At 44.3% G+C, this 20,377-nt stretch overlaps 2 protein-coding genes across 2 annotated transcripts in view; one reads left to right on the top strand and one right to left on the bottom strand.

The window, feature by feature from the left end:
• RYR3 (ryanodine receptor 3) overlaps window positions 1–20,377 on the bottom strand; it is a 581,277-nt gene that overhangs the window by 535,899 nt on the left and 25,001 nt on the right. The window lies entirely within an intron of this gene.
• LOC148107045 (transmembrane and coiled-coil domain-containing protein 5B-like) lies at window positions 9,743–16,127 on the top strand. Its single transcript, XM_087859171.1, has 10 exons — window positions 9,743–9,885; window positions 10,193–10,310; window positions 10,616–10,666; window positions 11,479–11,547; window positions 12,529–12,585; window positions 13,040–13,099; window positions 13,699–13,763; window positions 14,397–14,472; window positions 14,759–14,802; window positions 15,929–16,127. Exons 1-10 carry the CDS (start codon window positions 9,743–9,745, stop codon window positions 16,125–16,127), a joined length of 882 nt encoding a protein of 293 aa, XP_087715297.1.

Consider the following 20,377-nt stretch of genomic DNA (forward strand, 5'->3'; position numbering starts at 1 on the left):
GCCTTTTCTAACCTAGCCTGGGAAGCCACTCAGTGTTACTTTCACTGCATTCTACTTATGGAAGGAGTCACAAGTTCAGCCAAATTCAAGGAAGCAGAGACTTGGACTCCTCACTTGATAAAGGGGTAGCCCCATCCTAGAAAGAGTTATTATTATGGTCATTTTTGGAAAATGTAATTTGCCACTGAGAGGCACCTTGACATCCTGTGTTCCCTGTATCCAAGTTTACCAGCCTTCAGGCTCCTGATTTTTTCATGGAACCTTTTGAATATACTTCAGCCCCCACCAAACCATTCTGTATGTACCAACTGCCTAATAAAAGTGTAATTTCTGAAGTACTCTTTTAAAATTAATTTTAAATTAGCTTATAGACTAGTTTACTTATATATTTTTTTTAAATATTTTTATTTATTTGACAGAGGGAGAGACAGCCAGTAAGAGAGGGAACACAAGCAAGGGGAGTGGGAGAGGAAGAAGCAGGCTCATAGCAGAGAAGCCTGATGTGGGACTCGATCCCGGAACGCCGGGATCACGCCCTGAGCCGAAGGCAGACGCTTAATTACTGAGCCACCCAGGTGCCCCAAGTTTACTTATCTTTATAATTAAGCATTTCGGGAATAATTTCACAGGTCCCTTGAGCACTAAGATTCTCTCTCTGTATCTTTCTCAGCCTTAAGAAGATTATATAGAGAGTATATATTATGTACTATGAGGAATATTATATGCAACAACTGGCTTATACTTTTAAGAATGTTGATGTCATGAAAGACAAAAAAAAGGCAGAACTGTTTCATTTAAAAGAGGCCTATGACAATTAAATGCGGTGTGTGATCCTGGATGGGATACTGGATCTAGGAAAAATGCTATAGAGAACACTGTTGGCACATTGGCAAAATTCAAATACTATAGAAACAATAGGCATTATGCAAATATGTGTTGATTTAAATGAGTTTAATTTGAATATATTTGAATTCCAATACTTAGATTGGCTTGATCGACATTACGGCAATCATAAAAATCAACACTTGTTTTTATCCCAAATAAATAAATCCCCCACCCATCAGCAGTGAGGCATGGTCAGTTTAGGAAAATAAGTGGAAAATGTTTAACCAAACATCCTCCCTAAAATAGTGAGGACCTTTTAGTGATCCCAGCAGCAACCAAGTGCATGGTTTCCCTGCCTTCATCTGACTGTCTTCCCAACCAGGAGAGCCTCCTACCCCTGCCGCAGTATAGAAATGAGCATCCTTGCTGACCCCTTTTGGATTCAGGCCTTTGCCCAAGTCTTGTCGGTTCCATTGCAATCCATTCCTTCATCTGCCCAGGTCTAAAGCTGGACAAGCCTCTCCTTCCTGACTGAAGTCCCCCTTTCACTCTAGAGTCCCCACTATGGGGTGACCCTGAGTCCTACATTCTCCTTGTCCTCTTCCTCTCAGTACCAGCATCAAGTTCAGAGAAGATTTTTTTTTTTTTAAGATTTTATTTATCCATCTGAGAGAGAGAGAGACAGAGAGAGCACAGTCAAGGGGAGAGGCAGAGGCAGAGGGAGAAGCAGACTCCCCGCTGAGCTAGAAGCTAGACATGGGGCTCCATTCCAGGACCTGGGATCATGACCTGAGCCAAAGGCAGACACTTAACCACGTGAGCCACCCAGGCCCCAGAGAAGATTTCAAACAGTACCCCTTCATCTACCCGATAGCAATTCCAATCTCATCTTGTCGTAAATGTTAAAATTTTGAATATGATGGGCATCCTACTTATTTCTTGACAAGCAACCCCTGCCGCTTGCTACCTTTCTGCCTTTCTGTCCTCTACAATGTTCTTTCTCACCTCTGGCTCCCTTCCCGGCTGAACTGAACTGACTCACCTGCTCTCCTGTTCTGCTGCCTCCCGGCCTGGCCTCCTTCCCTCTGCTCCCCCCACCCCACCCCTTTTCTTCTCCCCTCTCCCAGTCCCATCTGTTTGTTAAGAAGCTAAGTTTGGTTTCTCCAACAACCCCGCCCCCGCACCGCCCGGTCCTTTGAGCTGTTTGCCCGTCCATTTCTGATTCTGCTCTGGCCCGTGCCAGAACAGGGGCTGTTAATGGGAAAAGAAATGGAAGGTGAGGAAGAGCAAGGAAAAGAATTAGCAAACTCAGAGTCACGGTTTTGAATGGGAGGAGAGAAAGAGGCTGGACGTCTTTATATGTTAATTTTTTTCACTCCCACCAAAATTGGTGGTTGTAAGACACCATATAAAAGGCAGGAATGAATGTTTTCACTGTAATCAAAACGCAAAGATCATATTTCCTTTCCTTTTTTTTTTTTTTTTTAAGATTTTAATTATTTATTTGACAGAGAGAGACACAGCGAAAGAGGGAACACGAGCATGGAGAGTGGAAGAGGGAGAAGCAGGCTTCCCGCTGAGCAGGGAGCCCCATGAGGGCTCAATCCCAGGACCCTAGGATCGTGACCTGACCCCAAGGCAGACGCTTAACGACTGAGTCACCCAGGCGCCCCGTAAAAGATCATATTTCCTTTTCTTTATCAAGTTAAATCTGTTTCTGAGCTCACGTCTTCAAGAGCAATGAGCTGCTCGGTATCAGTTCACTTCTGTGGCTTTCCCCCCTTGCCATCCGCCCTCCTTATGTTATACCAGGATCTTGAGCTTCTGTCATCCAGAAAAAAGCAGAAGTGTTCACCATTGGTCCTTACCCTACTGACATTCTCCTGGTCCCGGCTGCTGTGAGGCCTGTGGGGCAGCCACGCCTATTGACCCCAGCCGCTCTCTGCTAGATCCCTGCAGCTGCCCGCAAGGGCCTTCACGGCTGCTTCTGGGACCACGTGACTTAGTGCCCGCCTCCACCGGCATTACCTTGGCCTCTGCTATCCCCAGTCTTAGATCTGGAAAACTAGAATCAAAAGGACCGTATTTTCATACCACTCACAGAATTCACAAGTCAGTTGTTGCACACGCCTTCAGAGCTGGATGAATTTAATGAGCAGCCTGAACCTAAGTCCATAGGGACTAATGGGGACAGTGCTGAACTGGGAGTGAATATTCTAAATGTGGATCCAATGCTATCATATTTGATCTTTCAAGAAGAACTGAAGTTCAAGATTTTCACACAAAATCTGTTTTAAAGTTACTGGCAACTAACTAAAAAATTATAAACACCTGTGGGTCAAACCTAACATGTCTATGGCCAATATGAGTCCCCTCACTGGCAGTTTGCAAATTCTAAGCCTCCGAACCAAGTCGTCCTCACTGGAAATGGGCTCCTTGCTACTTCTGCTGAAAGCCGTGCTTGCCATTACTTTCCCACTGTGGCAAATCCAGAGTGATTGTTTCAACAGGCCTGCACTAGATTCGGTCTAAGAGAAAATGTCTATTTGGGGATTGCCTTTTGTGGAAGGGCTGTTCCTCTTTCTTTCAGCTGTTAACTGGGGACTCTTATGTCCTGTAGGTCCTCTGGAGGTATAGGGACCTCAGACCTCAAGAACCCAACCCAGCTGCCGTTCTCTGTATGCTCGAATGGGAAGTAGAGCAGAAGCATGGTGTAAAAATACACGCGTAGTGTTTAAGGAGGAGTGATCAGTCAACACTCACGTCCCCAGGCCAGAACGCAAAATCTACTCCAAAAGCCTCCTATACCCTATCCTGATCTCATCCCCTCTCTTCCAGAATATTAACCACTGTTGGGAACTTTGTGAAAATTATTTCCTTGCTTCTCTTAACAGGCTGATTCCCTACAGATGTACTCCAAACTATACTGTTCAGTTTAATCTACCTTGAACTTTGTGTATCTCGACTTAGCATGCATACATTCTGCCTTCTTTTGGTCAATATTGCATCAAAAACTGGGGATGTACTGTATGGTGACTAATATAACAAAATAAAAATTATTTTTAAAAAAGTAAAATAAAATAGTTTTAGGGGGAAAAAAAGTCTCATTGCTGCACATAAAATATTAAGCCATACCAAAAACTGTCTAACTGAATTTTTCATGTTTTCAATGAATCCACCTAACAGGAAAGGCAGGATTTTCAACACACTCTATTATAGGCTGTATTACAGGGTAGAAACCAGATTTTAGAGTTTTCAAGAATCTAATGTTGTCATTATTTTTATCTTAAATGACCCAAGTTCCTAAAAATAATCCAGGAATTCTTAGCAGGTAGATTCCTCCCAGATATTTAGGATATCTTGAGAAAAGTTTTTTATCATGATGGGTTGGAAGGGATATTTTTTCTTTTTTGGTGATGATGCCATTCATTATATTTCCATCCTGGTATTATAAACTTCGATGACCAACTGTACATTTTCACTGTTACCTTCTAAACAACTCCCTCTTATGGGAAATTTTTATTTTATTCTATTGGTTTTGATTGACAACTTAGTCTTCATGTTATGAAAAGTTATACAAAACGCAATATAAGTGCATCTCTTCTAAATCTCAAAAGATTAAATTTTTAAAATATTTGTATGGAAAGCAAGGAATATAAGGTCTTCGAAACACATATTAAATCAAATTTTTTTAATCTTCTTCCAGGTATAAAATCCACTGGCTGAAAAGTAATTCCCCTTAATCAGAAAACAGAGTTAATTTCTGACACTGCAACAATCTGTCTTGCCATGATGTGATATTTGTAGAGAACTAAAATAGCGTAATGACACAAACCCTTCTGACTTGCGGGATTTCTAAAAGGTTAAAACTGAATTCTGCAGCCATGCAAATTTGCACAGGCATCCCCTATAGCCTCAGGTACTAGAACAAAACAGGAGCTGTTCTCAATAAAACTAAGTTGTTGAGAATAAAAACCAGAACTCAAAACAGTAAATAGGAGCCATCAAATCTTTGTTTTCCTAAACTACCGAAGCTTAGAGCTCCCCAGCGAGTCACTTCAAGTATAAGTGCTAGGTGTTGGGAGGGCCCTAGGAAATCCAACTAGCTATTGTTTTTAGACTGATTTTTAAAAACAGAGGTGTCAAAAAGTCTTTGGCATCTTGATATACACATGATATCATTCTTCCTGTCTGCTAGGATGACATGAATGGAACTATATCAGAAAAGAAAGTATTTTGGTATGTTTTCACGGTGAGTGCTTCACATCCACAGATTATATACTGTATGGAGATAAACCAAGGAAAAAGAACACATGGTCCCTAGTCTTAAAAGTTTGTGTTTCGGGGTCGGGGAGGAAAAAAAGTTTATATCTATGGGACCCACACTTTCAAAGTATCTTATACGCCATAGAACAATCCAAATACGCTTTTCTAATTAGAAACCTGAAGTCCAAGGGCTTAAATAACTTGTCCACAACCTCACGTCTGCGGAGTGGTGGAGCCGGTATTCAAAGTCAGTGTGTCTGATTCCATAGCCAATGTTCTTACTCATGACACCCAAACACACTACCCTTCCCCGATCTTCATCTGTTTGCTGTTATTTATAACTCTAACTATGTCCATGTTTACATCTACTGGAACTACCTATCTACGTAATACAAAATAGTGGAAAATAAATAAAAAATCAGAATGACATGAAAAATGAATAGGAGAATAGGGCTAAGGGAAAGATACACAGGCCGCAGTGTCTAGTACAGTCATGAAAACTTGGGGCTTCAAATGTGGTGTTTTTGCTTCTTAGTGTCAAAGCAAAAAGGAAAACATGGTCATTTCCAAAGTACACATTGTCTGCTTGGGGCAATAAGCTAAGAAGTGTTCATATTGGAAGAGTTCATGGAGAGGGTGAATTTGTGCAGTGTCTTTATGGAAAACAGGCAGTTTGGTGTAGAAAATATGTTCTTCATCGGTGATTCTCAAGCAGAGGCAACTACTGCTCTGGGGCATTTGGCAGCAGCTTTCAAATTGCCTCCCTGATGACCGAAATCCAGCCTCAGGGGGGTCGGGACCCTCTGTTGAGAATTCTGTTATGGTGCGCGGTGCCGCTAATGACAGTGTACGAATCGGGGAATACAGGTGAGAGCCTCTCAGGTGTAAGAAGCAAAGGGAAGATAACACCTGTTCTAGATAAAGGGAGTGGAAGGAGTAATTTATTCATTCATTTCTTCAAGAAACATTCAGCTTAACGCCATGTGAAAAGGTAATATAAGACAGAAAAGTGGAGCATATGTTGTGCTGGAGAATGGATGAGAATGAAGCGCTTCCACTTAATTAAGAGAACTAAGTGCCACACACTGTGTTAAGAGCTTCACATATATTATTTCATTTCATCTCCACCACATTATGCCCATCTCAGAGGTCAGAAGACTAGAGCTCAGAGGGATCAAGTAACTTGCTCAAGGTAACACAACTCTGAAATGCCAGGATGGAATGACACTCAGGTGCTCTCTGCCCCTAGCCAGCTTATTTCCACTCTCCATTTTCGAAGCCACCCCCTTCCTGAACAACTTCAGGGGGCAACATTCCCATTGAATTCCAAGTAAATGGCTCTCCTGGAGCCCAACTGGGGAGGGAAATCAAAATGGCTTTGATTAAAGCACACTCTCTCAAGGGGTTTTTAGCCTAATTGTGGAATAAAGACCAGTGTGTGCACATTTCCTAAAAACAACATAAAACACCAAAAGAGGAGAACAGAGGTTGGAGGGATTCATTCTGCTGGGATTGGAGGCCTGCTATCTGGGAAGGTATAGAAGCAGCAGCATTTGAATTGAGCTGAGAAGGATGGATACGATTACGACAGATATTATTGTGTGGGAGAGATAACTTCTTGGAGAGACAGGGATATGTTCTGTAAGGCCTTTCCAGGGATTTGAGATTAGCACAATTCTGCCGGAAAAGGTTACACTGACGTCATGGAGGAGTGAAATGAATGCAAGGGACAGCAGTGGGTGGATCTGAAAGCCAAGTACACACCTTCACTGATCTCTCTCCAGTTCTGCATACTGCCTCACCTCAGTCAGAGGATCCCGAACTGCCCAGCAGGGTGACACTGTGTGTCAAGTCCCATCCAGTGCTCCAGTAACTTAAGACCCCAGAAAATGAGGAGGAATTCTGAAGGAGGAGGCAGTGGAATCAGGTTTTGGGACCTAACGCTCCTCTTTCCACCTCCATACCCTCCATCTTTGAAACAGCAGACCTTTCCTTCCCGATGTCTTGGCCGTGCCAGCTCAGGGAACATAAAGGAGTTTGTTCTGTAGCCCCAAGAGTCCAACTTGGCGAGAAGGAGGGCTTGCTTGGCCCCTAGATAAGACGTCTCTGATTCCTCCGGGCCTGCTCTCCGCCCTTGCTACCCCATACCCCAGAGCTCTCAGATGCCTTCAAGAGAAATGCAGAGTTTGGATTTGGGTGCAGCAGCCTGCACACATATCACAAGGAGTCGAAGAAGGAAGAGAAATGAGAGTGATCTCAACTGTCACTAGGCCTAGGGGCTTGGCAACGGGAAGAAACGTGTTCTGTAGAGCTGAACGCCATCTCAGAAGGGATTTGCCCTGTCTCCAGAAATGTGTTCCACAGATCTCACTGCTGTGTAGGAAGAGATTCAAACTGCCCTCAAGTTCTTTTTTTTTTTTTCTTTTTAAAGATTTTATTTATTTATTTGACAGAGACAGACAGCCAGCGAGAGGCGAACACATGCAGGGGGAGTGGGAGAGGAAGAAGCAGGCTCCCAGTGGAGGAGCCTGATGTGGGGCTCGATCCCTTAACGCCGGGATCACGCCCTGAGCCAAAGGCAGACGCCCAACGACTGAGCCACCCAGGCGCCCCTGCCCTGAAGTTCTGAACTCTGCTCCCACGCTGCCTACCGGGGTGACGGGGAGTTGTTGCCGCCCCCACCCCCACCCACTATGACATGCTGCCCCACCCTGCTGGAGAGGACGGATCTGGTGATATGTGGAGAACTCAATCAGCAAGGAGATACCTTTTCTGAAAGCTCACAATCGGTTGGAAACCTCAGTTGGGAAGAGACGGTGAGTTCAGAGGGCATCATCAAACGCTGGGATGCCTCGTGTGTAAAGAGAGTAGGACAAATGCAGGGGAGTGATGAAACGGGAGGGAGGTGCGAGAAGGAATGAAAAAGAGAATTAAAGCCAAAAAGCTTCAGAGGAAAGAGAAAAGAAGAGAAGGTGGCACATGAGAGGAGGGGGTTGGAACTCTGCTTTTCTTGGACTGGTTTCCGTCCTGAACTTTAGTTTTGGGGCAGTGGTTAGGAGACACCATCCCTGGGAGCCCAACATTTGTTTCTTCCTGCTGGTCGCTGTGTCCTGCTGTCCACCGTGCTGTTTTGGTTGCTATTTCAGAATCGACTCAGCCTGTGACATCTAGAGCTTGTTAGAACTCAGATGGCAATAGACCTAGAAATCAGGGAGCCAGCTCTACTACGGCACCCTCTGGCTCCGCTCTATTATTTTTTCCTAAGTTTCCCTGGAGATCTGGGTTAGAACTAAACTCTCAGTGCATCTGCCAGTAGACCTAAGCTCGAGTGCCCTTAGTGCTTTACCTGTGACCAGACAAGTGCAGGCCAGGAAAGGGAAAGGTAGCCAAATGTGAAAAAGTGTGAAAATGAGATTTCTGTACTCCAGTGGGATTCACTCAGGCCATTTCAAGTTAAAACACAATCTGGATTACTGGAATTCAGTAAAACATTGCAGCTGATCCTGGAAAGCAGGAGGGTCTAGGAGGCATGGGTGTCTGCTCGGCTCTGTCTTGCCTGGTCAAACTTTTGCCTGCTCCTTCCTGGGCCAGTGTGGGGCAATGTTACCATGTTGGATATTAGGGGCTATGTTTCCATAATAAATGTGTGTGTTAACATTTTAGGAAACCCACAATGGAAGCGGCTGGACAGGACCCACTGGGTGATGTGTAAGTAATGAGGATGATGAAGTTCAGCAGAGGGGCTACTATGGGAAGGATCTGCCCCATGCAGTAGGGAGGAGAACCTCCATGATGCAGGACATATCTCCTCAGGCCCCGGGGGCCTTCCCGGGGAGAAAAGACTTCAGTTTCAGATCTTTGGACTTCCTCATACTAATAATGGTGGGGTTTTCAGAAATAGCTAATGCCTCAAAAAGCAGGTCAGTCTTATTTGGAAAAAAGATCCTCTCCCACCCCCCGCCTCCCACCCAGCCTGTGGGCCTACTTGACTGGGGTAGAAAATATGCAGCATAAACTCCTCAGGGGGCTGTAACAGAAGGGAACTGAAGAAATCCCCTCACCCTGGCAGATCTTGAAACGCTTTATAGGTGGAGTTTGGATTCCGCATACTCCATAAAAAATTTTTAAAAATAAGTAAGTTGGAACGTAATTGTTCATATGAAAAAAATTTTTTCTTCTGCTTTATACAAGGTTTGTGTTTTAATGGGTTCCATTTATAATATTTAAAATTAAAATGTGATTTGAAGGGCACCTGGGTGGCCCAGTGAGTGGTTAAGAGTCTGCCTTCACCTCAGGTGATGATCCCAGGGTCCTGGGATCGAGCCCCGCATTGGGCTCCCTGCTCAGCAGGGAGTCTGCTTCTCCCTCTCCCACTGCTCCCTTGCTCCTGCTCTCTTGATCGCGCTCTATCTCAAATAAATAAATAAAATCTTTAAAAAATGTTTTAAAATGTGATCTGACTCCAGGAATTTATTCTATGCAAAACACTACAGAAATCAATTTATAATAGAAAATGACAACATAGGGCTGCTTAGACATAGTAGCAGCAGAAGATGGGGGATGATGAGATTACCAGGGGAAATCTTCTCAGGGCTCCTCTGTTTTCCTGTCCTGAGCTCAGTAAGACAGATGATTTTCCTGTAGGCAGGAGATGATGGAAATACCGAAATTAGAAGTCACAAAACAAAACCTTGACTACCTGAACTCAGACCTTGAAAAGGACCTGCAGAGACTGGATGAGGCAAATCAAGTTCTTCTCAGAAAAATTCAAGAGAAGGAAGAAGCTATTCAAAGGTCAGGCTCTGCAGTTGGTGAGGGAAGGGCTTCTTCTTAACTGAATGGCCCTCGGACTAAAGAGAAGGTGGGAGGAAGGTTTCCTTTTTGTTGATAAATCTTGGTGTGTTAAATTCTGAAGCATGAACTCTGATGCCTCCAGAGGCCTTATGTATAGATTTTTGCATTAAAATTTCCACATGAGACTGACATTGTATTGCCACTGCGTCTGGCAGTCAGTCTGGCCCCCCGAGACCTTGGCTTCTTAAGCTGGGGTGCGGGAGGCTTCCTTATGACTAATCTATATCTGAGTGTCCATATTTTTCAGTCTGGAAGGAGAGATTGCGCTGTCACTAGGACGAGCCAAGGAGAGGGAGGAGTTGAACCATATCGCGTCTGAGAAGGAGGAAACCTTGAGGACCCTGGAATCAGAGACAGCAAAGCTGGTGAGAGGGTGTCTAGAAAAGGACCCTGTGGTGCATTTGGCTTGCAGTTTGCTGCTGCTCTCTTTCCCAGGGGATCATCCTCCACGGCCCTTGCTGTGTCTGCAGAAATCAGACGAGAGTGCTCTGAGAACGAAGCACTTGGCATGGGGGCCCCAGGCCTGGGCTCTCTTCCCATTTCCTCTGTGTGGGGCCAGAGTGTCCTTTTCCTCTTGATACACTTACCCCCAGACCATATCGTAGAGACCCACGGAGAGGGAAAGTACAGAAACAGCTGATCTATCCACTTCACTTCTTCCTTTCCACAGGAAAAAAGTAACAAGATTCTAAGCAGGAATGTGGTGGAGCTTCAGAAGAAGGTAAGGTGGGCCATGCTTGATAGAGGCTCATTTCTTAGGAAATCTTGACAGAACCATCTGAACTCTTGAACTCTCTAGTCAGAAAGACCCAAGAATGGGGCGCCTGGGTGGCTCAGTCAGTTAGGCATCTGCCTTCGGCTCAGGTTATGATCCAGGGGATCGAGTCCTGACTCAGGCTCCCAGCGCAGTGGGGAACCTGCTTCTCCCTCTCCTTCTGTCTGCCACTCCCCCTACTTGGGCACGCGCTCTCTCTCTCTCTCTTTCTCAAATAAAATAAAATCTTTAAATGAATTAAATAAATAATTAATAAGTAATAAATAAATAAATAAATAAAATCTTTAAAAACAAAAAATGTTAAAAAAAAAAAAAAGACCCCAGAAGTAGTGACCGGCTACGTAGGTGTGCTCTGTCCCCTCCGCCACCCACTGCATCTCTTAGGACAAACTCTGATGAACACCCCCATTTGTTCCCTGAGATTACAGATCTGCTGAGAGAGCTAAGAGACTGACTATAGGAGAAAAGATTTTTCCCTCCCTCCCCCAATTGTTCTGCCTCCTCCTCTCTTCCCTGTCTTCCTCCTTGCTCCCTGGGCAGTTGTTTTCATGGCCTATGGGAACAAAAAGGTCTATCCCGCCAGCCTGGAGTCAGGCAGCTCCCACAACACGAAGGAGACACTCTTCTATCAAGCTTCTACCTGGGATCTAAATTCATTAACCACCACCATTCCATAGCCCCGAGACCCCAAAGTTTGCCACTATCCTAGCTTTTAGTGTCTGTGTGCCTCACTCAGTTCATGGTTTTGGGGATTTCAGATTTCAAGGAGACATAAGAACGATGGCTTTAATAAAGAAACCCTAAAGCAGATGTTGGCAGAACTGAAGGTGAGTAGAAGAGCAAACCTAGAGATCTTCTGGGAGATGTGTCTAGGTTTGGGAGGAACTGCTTTCAAGGACTCTCCCGGGCTAGGTATGTCTGTGTGCTTCTCAGAGGAAAGCCAATGTCTTTTATTCCCTCTCCTTTACCTCATGACCTGTGGGGCAGTCATAACATGACTATTCAGGTAACTGCAGAGTAACTTCAATGTCATCAAAGTAGAGGGGATTGCTCAAGACCTCATCACCCATCAGTCACTAGAACACACGTGCTGAAGGCACATCAGGACCTGCCAGGAAGCTTAGGCTCTGAATGACAAACAATACAGATATTCAGGTAGGATGAGAATATGAACTTCCATAATTATACAGAGATGTGTCAATAATCTTATCTCATTGTCCAACCCATGGCTTACAGTCCAAAAAAGTTTTATTTTTAAAATGTAGTTTATCTTTTTCTTCTATTAGAAGGTAAACCCAACGAGGGCGAGAGTCTTTGTCTATGTTGCTCACTCCTCTTTCTAGAACGTTGCCTGGCAATAGTAGGTGCTCAATATTTGTTGAATGAATGAATGAACTGGATGCCCCATAGAGGACAGAAACCCCATTGGGAAACTTTCAGCAGATTTATGTGAGTGCACCCTCTGGAAGATAAGAGGGAGAAAGAGGCCTGTGAGCTTTGGTCAGTTGGGCTAGAGGAAGGAGGGTGGTAAGGCTCAGAGACCAGGCAGTCAGATGACCAAGGCTTAAATGTCAGCTCTGCCATCATGTGATTTTTAAAGAAGCTGAGCACTTAACTTCTTGCCTTTGTCTCCACCTCTATCAGATAGGGCTAACGATAGTGCCCATCCCAGATTGTGAAAATGTGTCCTCAATCTCTCAATACATCATGGCCATTTTTACGGTGTTATTTGCTGGTCTGGAGAGAGGGTGATCATTACCCATTTGTCTTCCACAAAAGAGTGTTATTAACCTTCTGATGTCTTCCAGGTGAGACTACAAAAGTCAACAGAATCCTGTGCAAAGCAAGAGAAGGAACTGCTCAAGGTAGAGGCAGTGTCTCCTCACTGAGGGTCTGTCCAGGATATAAATGGGAGAGCACCCCAAGTCTTAGAAATAGGACAGCCGGAGGCATGGGATGGGGAGGAGCAAGAATACCTGGCAGAGGAATTTCTGATTCACGTGCAGGTGAAGGGCAAGAAAGCTTATATCAGAAGTACTGGTTTTACCATTTCTTAAACACCCTTTTACCTCTAATATTCAAAACACCATTGCTGAATCCCAAACCTGGGATATGAAAACCTGGGCAAACAATTTTTGTTTGGCTCAAAATTATACCGTGCCCATGAATGATGAGATCACTGATTTGTGATATGCTTGTTTTCCCTTAAAATTAGAAGTTGTTAAGTAACCAGCCAAATGTCCAATGCACCAGTTAGGGTCCCCAGGAGCAGCCCAGGCTCGGTTCTGATGAAATTTGTTAATTTTCTCTTCTTTCTAGATAGAAAGCGACTACCAATCTTTGCTTCAGCTCTGTGAGGACCAGGCCCACTACATAAAGGTACACTGCCTGCAGGGCGAGTCAGAGTAGAGGCAGAATTTCTCCAAAGACACGGGTTCCTTGGTTTCTCATTAGGCTAAAATCTGCCGCCTGGGAAAATGCCTTTTATACAACAGCAACAACAACAAAACAGATGTATGTTAAGGATTTACTTTGTGCCAGGCATTGGCACATAATTTTTAAGCTCTCAACATACAGTATTTTTCTACACTAATTTGTCCAGTAAAACTACGGGGATGATATTGTTATAATAAGAGGACACTGGGGTTTAGGGGAGATAGGTAATGTGCCCTGAGAACACAACAGTAAGCATCACAGCTGGGATTTGAATACAAGCAGACTACAAAGCAAGAACTCTTTTTTTCTTTTCATATATATCCATCTTCCCAGTATCTCCCAATTTATATCAGAGCACCTCCCTGCTCGTGTATGCACACTCACGCATGCACTATTTGCACACTCATGCATGCACTATTTGCACACTCATGCATGCACTATTTGGAGTATTGGGACTTAGCTTTAGGAAGATCATCAATGACATCGTGAGGAGATATGGGGAAATTCTTCATCATAACAATTTTTTCTGTTTCCATGGGAAGAAATACCAGGAAATTTTGAGGCAGATGGAAAAGGAAAAAGAGGTGCTGCTTCTTGAAAAAGAAGTGTAAGTTTGGAAAAATGATATCCCTGTTAGATTGCAGTGACGGTCCCCAGGACGTCTTGAAAGGGCGCAGGGCTTCTCAGACCAGTTTTTGTTTTTCTCTGGGGTTTTTGATTTTTGGGGTTTTTTTTGCTTAGTCCTTTCTTTAGGTCATAAAACTATTCTCTTATGCTTTCCCCTACAATTTTTTTTAAATTATCTTACCATTCACACTTAGATTTGCATTCGTCTGGAATTTGTTTTCTTCTATGGTGTGAGGTAGAGATCAAGATCATGATTTTGTATGGGGAAAGCCTATTGACCCAGCACAATTTATTTACGAGAACATGCATTTTCAGTGGTGCCTTGTTTTATAAGTCAGGTGACCATATATGTGTGAGACTTTCTGCAGTTTCAACCCAACATTAGGGTTATGTCAGGGTTATTCTTCATTGATTATCTTTTCCCTTGAGAATGGGCCACATTTTCCTGGTATCTCTGCATGTTGAGCAGTTATGAGTTTCGAATGTTGAACACTATGAATGCTATTAAGAATCTGGGAAATAAATCATCAATGTTGTATGACTTAGAAAAGCACTTTTCATCAGCCCCTCAGATTATGTTATATCATTCTTGGATCTGATCTTTTTCACCCAGATTCAAAGCCCAGAACAACTCTTCCCAAATAGTGAAACCTGGATCAATTCTGGTAGAGACCATCCAAAGCAACATGGTAAGTCTTCCTTGTCCCACACCGGAGTTTTCCCCTATTCCCTCCCTCCCCTGGCTTCTCTCTCCTTGCTCCCCACATCCCCTCCCCTTTTTAATAAACCTAGAGTTAGGACATCATGAAGTTCAGTACCTCGTTCCACACTATGGCAGCTAGGAAGTGGCAGAGTCAGGATTCAAATCCAGACAACCTGGCTCCTGACTCCTGGGTGGCCCTTGGCTACCCTGCGACACTGCCTCTCTGTGACCACATGGACAGGCACAGCTGTGGCTTTTCTCACTTCCCATAGGAGAAGATCATCATTAAGAAACAGAAGAGAATCTTTTGGTACAGGTAAGTGGTAGAATCTTGGTTTTTACCCAATGTAGGCCACACTCACTCTGCAGGAGTGAGTGACTTGGTAGGGGCATAAGGAATAGGATAAAAATGCCCACGAACCAGAAAATACCAGGCAGCCCCAGATTTCTCCCAACTCTTCTTCCCTTCCTTTCCTCAACACCAGAGTTACGCAGAACTCGGTGGCTGGAAAAAGTAGCTGTCTCTTCAATATGACGGCTGCAGGTTGCATTTTACTTTGCATTTCCAGTCTTATGGTTCTTGGTATGACCCCTTTCTATTTTTCAGATCCTGAATGTGATCATCTCTGCTATATCTTTGCTGGGAAGATAGTTCAGGCTCATTAATTTTCTCAGTTCTTTTACTGTAGGCTGTAACATTTTAGAAAACAAAAATCACCTAAACTCTCTATGCCTTTTCTTTCTCAATTTTTGAAACAAGGGGACAAACTCTGAAGTGCTCCATGTGGCACTTTAATGAAAAGCTTCAATTTATGACATTTCAATATAACTAAAGACTGAAGGCCTTAGACCAGATTTCAGTGTGAAATTTTCTTGGGAGCACACAAGAAAACACACACACACACACACACACACACACACACACACACACACAAACACACACACCCCTTTTATTGTTTAACTTGGTCTCTTTTGATGCTTGATGTTTAGAAAGAACCTATCCTAAAGATTTTGCCTGGATGTTCACCTCAGAGATGTCTCAATCTTATTCTAGAACTGCTTGCGGTAGTAGACCAGAAGAGGACCACTGGTCATGAGACTCACTGGTGTGACAGTCCTGAACATTTTCTGGCTACCCCCAAAAGGCCCGCCCCAAATGTAGCAGCTGGAAAATCTCCTTTTGCACCTCCAACTTCTTTCTATATGGACATCTGTTCCGTCAGAGGGCTTACATGTCAGGAGAGCCATACGCAATGCCTAACCACGACACTGATCTTTTTCTGCAATCACCTATCCCCTACCCTCATCCTTTGTGTCTCCATTCCCCATCAGTTTTGCCTGAAGAAAGCAATTCAGTTATTTATGAATGTGAGCTTCACCTCCTACAGCTGCATCCTGGGCTGTCCCTTTCCCCCGGGCTAACCGAGAATGTCTCTTTTCAGACATTTCAGGTGTCTAGTCTTCATGGTCGTGATCTTCATTAGGCTGCTGGGCTATGCGCTTTTCCACCTGCAGTACATAAACCCAGACCTTCTTGTGGATGCCCTCCCCATGGTAATGAGCAGGGACGCCTTGAAGAGGCTGAGGGAGGTCTTATTTCCCTTCTTCACTCTAGAGGTGGAAGAAGTTCTACCACATTAGTCTGAAGTCATGTGGGGGGCTCCACATGGCACCCAGAGGAGAAGGGGAACGTGGCTGTAGCCCCAAATCGGGGATGGGTCATGAAGGAAGTGGGAGCCTTGACTTGGACATCTGACATCTTCATTTCATTCTATTCCCTTGCTTTCCCTTTGCAGTGGCTCTCTATTAAATAAAGAATATGTTTGACCGGTGTTCGCTGTGTTGGTCTGTGAATTTGGTCTGGAATCCTGGGGCCTCATTAGACATTCACAGTTTCCACCTGTTTTGAGAAAAGCTGCACTTAGAGGACTTGCATTCTCTGCTCCACACTGAAGGAACAGTAGAGAGAAAAATCTTGTCCTCACTTGTAACATTCCCCACGTCCTCTGGAGTGGGCACACAGACTAGTCAGCTGAGGATCATGGGGTGGGTATAAGGCTTGCTTTCAGTCAATATTTTAACAACCTATTGTCCTTCCTAAAGGTTTTTATATCTCACTATGTATTAGAGGAGTGGATGTCCCTAAAAGCTAATCTTTTTTTTTTTCATGTGCACAGATGGTTACTCATTGTCAACTGAGAAGAAAATTACCCTAAAATTCAAGTGACATATAAAATGTAGTGTGTGAAATCAGCAAAACACGATTTTGCACCTACCTATCATTCCTATCATTCAAATCCTAATTCAAATGCCATCTCTCCCATAATGTCTCCTCTGATCCCTCCGGACCTGAGACAGCTTCACTTGCCTTCTTCTGAATACTCTTTGCACCTTTGACTTCTCCTTCCTCCTATACATTCGTCAGGCTCTCGCTTTCTGATGACATTTTGTCCTTTCGAGACCATTCTTGACACAGGTTTTAACCACATTTTACTTGCACAGCAATGCCAGAATGGCAGAGATACACTGTATGTTTGCTTTGGCTTGAGACGTGACCCTGCCCCACCTTTTCTTTTGGGGTCTGGGAAGGAGAAGGTGAAAAAGGGGTCTCAGGATGACCCCTAAAAAATGAAAAACTGATCAACAGCGCCCTCTTGTGGCCATACACAAGCTCTTTGCGTTCCAGCGGGCTTCCCCTAAGAGGGCGGGAATGTGATCGGCCAGTTGAAGCAAAAAGATGGATCTGTTGTCACTTTGGGGACAATTCTCTTTATGAGCTTTAATAAGTACAATTAGTATTCATCAATTCAACAAATACTTATTGAGACTCTTCCTTGGACCAGACAGTGTTCTAGGCACTGGGATTATAGCAATGAACAAAACACAAAAATCTCTGCCCAGATTCTAGTGAGTAGAGGCAATTAATCGATCATTAAAATATAGAAATGACAGATGATATTAGGTGCTATAAAAGGTTAGGTGGGGGAGGAGGGAGGGAATGACGAGAAGCAGCAGCTACAATGATCACTTGAGAAGGTAGCAAGATAGCCAAGACCTGAATGAGATGAGGAAGCCATGTGGATGGCAGGGGCTTTGGAGGGTGGGGAGGTGGTGCTGTCGTTGACAGGGAGACAGCAAGTACACAGCCTTGACCTTGGAGTGTGCCTGGTGCATCTGAAGTTCCTCTGCTGATTCCACGCTCATACCTTTGTAACGAACGGTCCCCTCATTCAATTCTTCATTGGAATTCTCCAAGTTCAATGCTGGTTTCTGCCAGCACCTTAGCTGATACTACTCACTGGCAGAAGCATTCTTTAGGCTGGAGGGTTTCAGCACTGGAGTGATTCTAAGACTCTAGATATATGTGAAGAAAATGGCTGCAACTGGCCAAGAAACATATACCCAGAGTATTATTCCTGTGCCATCTCCAGTCACGCAATGCCTCATAAGTTCACGGAACTCCCAGGTTCTCCTCTCGTGCCCAGCCCTTCCCACAGACACATCCTAGGTAGACGTGGGAGCATCCCAACACTCAAGACTGGCTACAAAATGGGAGCTTGGGAAACAAGGACACCGTAGCCCCATGCTTGCAGTCAGCATCCAGTGGGGACTTGGAAACCCGAAGCTCTGTTGAAAAGCCATGTTGCAAAAGCACAAATGGGCTTTTCTACCACCCAGATAGCCTGCCTCCAAGCACGACGTTGGCTCAGAGGGGCCCGGCCTGGATAGCATTCCCAAATCTGAGAAGCAGAAGAGGGGTCACTGCTACTTTACGTGACCAGTGCTGAGCTGGACATCTGACTTACCATGCCCCACCAAATTCATCAGTTTTGAGAGATTTTAACAAAATAATCCCAAGCGCCTAGCACCACAAAAGGTCCACGGAGGGTATTCAACCACGAGGAGCTTCCATTCCCTTACATGGGATACAAGTTTGCCTTTATCCAGTAGTTAAATCTTAGTTCTGTCTTAGAAAGCCACATCTCCCAATGAACATCCCCCAGTCCTTCAAGCTGTCACGTGACATGGCTTCTAGAATTGCATTATCTTATTCACCCTTCCCTGGACACCTACCGACCTGAACAGAATACTACAGATGAGGTCTGGCTGACAAAGTACAGTAGCTCTCTTCTCCTTTATTCAGAGCCCTGATGCTTCCCAAGAGTTCATTAGCCATTTTGGCATCTGTATCAAACAAAGCTATATGCTTGGAGTTAACCAAAGTCCCCTTTTTTTAAGATTTATTTATTTTGAGAGAGTGAGTGAGAGCAAGCACAGGGGTTGAGGGAGCAGGACAGGAAGAGAATCTTAAGCAGACTCTGTGCTGTGCTGAGTGTTGGGAGCTCGACATGGGGCTCAATCCCACAACCCTGAGACCATGACCTGAACCGAACCCAAGAGTCGGTCACTTAGTCGGCTTTGCCACCCAGGTGCCCCTCAGCCGAGATCCTCAACCTTTTTGAACATGAATTATTCTTACTGTACATCTCCTCTACTTCGTGTTTGTGCAGATTAAGAGATTACATGCAGGATTTACCACGTGCTCGGTTCAATTTCATCTTGTTGGTTCATCTTCAGGTTAGTCTACTGCCATCATTCAAAACCCCAGTTCGATAAAGGAATAAATTAGCCTGTTTAGATGCCAGAGACACCTGGTAGAGCAGAAACTGCTGGAGCAGGGAGGCTTGGGGGTGAAGTCTCCTTCGGTCTTATAATAATTGTTGACCCCAGGCAGCTAGTTAACCCTTCCTTGAAGGTGGTTAACCTCTCTCTCCCCCAGGAGCCTGCTACAACAGCTGCAAGTTCCCAGTAAGTATTCTGAAACGGAATTTCTTTGGGTCTGGAGGCTTGAATTCAATTAAATGGATTAGGTACTCTCCTTGTATCTTCTCAGCTATCTTAAAACTTAATTACCTGTTAACTATTTCAGACTATCCTCTTTATCATGCAAAAGATCAATTTCCTTGATAAGGAAGGTTGAGTGAAATAGGACCCTTATCTATGAACTTGACACCCCATGCCCTAAGAAGTGGCATATCTCTTTCATTTCTCCTGTTCCAAACACAGCATTAGAAATGCCTCTTTTAAAAAAAGGCACTTTATAATATCTTTTTGCCAGCCCCAGTGTTGCCTGAAAAAAAGCACTAAATATGGTGTCAAGCCTTGGACCCTGGTCCTGGCTTTTGTGTTACTTCTCTGATTTTAAACAAGCCACACATCCTTTCTGGGCCTGAAGTTGATTTCTGGGTGCTTTCTAACACCATCCATGCTGACGTTCTTTGATTCCGTAACTCCTCCACTCAAGTCCTTGCATGAGCGAGAAACAGCCCTGGAGTAACCTTCCCAAGCCTGTCAGGCTTCATCCCTCCCAGTGGTCTCAGCCCTTTCCTGGCCTCTCCCCTTTCCCAAGCGATCCCTTTGGAAACTGGCAGTGATTCCCTCACTTTTCCTTGTCAGGAGTCTCAGGGGGTGATGCTCCTGTAATTCTTATCATCTTGAGAAGAAACAGTACTTCTTAAGAGTGAGTAAAGAAGTTTGGTTTAAAGGCCTGGTTCAACAAATATTTAATGAGTTCCTAGTATGTGCCAGGCACTGCACATGAATGTACTGGAAGGCAGAGAAGAAAGGGGGAGTAGTTCAAGACATAAGCAATAAACCGTCTCTCAAAGACTCTGGATGTTGCAGCAGATTCCAACATTCAACATCAAGGTTATAGGTAACTCCGAAGCTTATCTGAAGTATAGACGCTGGCTTAACTGGGGCTCAGAGATACCCATAGCACGTGTATTGATCACCTACGGTGTTGCAGACACTGCACTGCATACTTCCATATGGTCTCCATTTCATAGTTTGGTCAACTGGCCAAGATTATCCAGTTAGCATACGGCAGA

This window comes from Ursus americanus, chromosome 36 (genome assembly GCF_024610735.1).
Source record: "Ursus americanus isolate L20-20 chromosome 36, mUrsAme1.1.p, whole genome shotgun sequence".
NCBI classification, from domain to species: domain Eukaryota; kingdom Metazoa; phylum Chordata; class Mammalia; order Carnivora; family Ursidae; genus Ursus; species Ursus americanus.

What these genes read in the sequence shown, in the direction of transcription:
- LOC148107045 (XM_087859171.1), top strand. Translation starts at nt 9,743, where the DNA reads ATGATGGAAATACCGAAATTAGAAGTCACAAAACAAAACCTTGACTAC. An exon ending in AGATGTTGGCAGAACTGAAG is followed by an intron (nt 11,548 to 12,528) that starts GTGAGTAGAAGA and finishes GATGTCTTCCAG; the next exon opens with GTGAGACTACAAAAGTCAAC. An exon ending in CTGCTTCTTGAAAAAGAAGT is followed by an intron (nt 13,764 to 14,396) that starts GTAAGTTTGGAA and finishes TTTTTCACCCAG; the next exon opens with ATTCAAAGCCCAGAACAACT.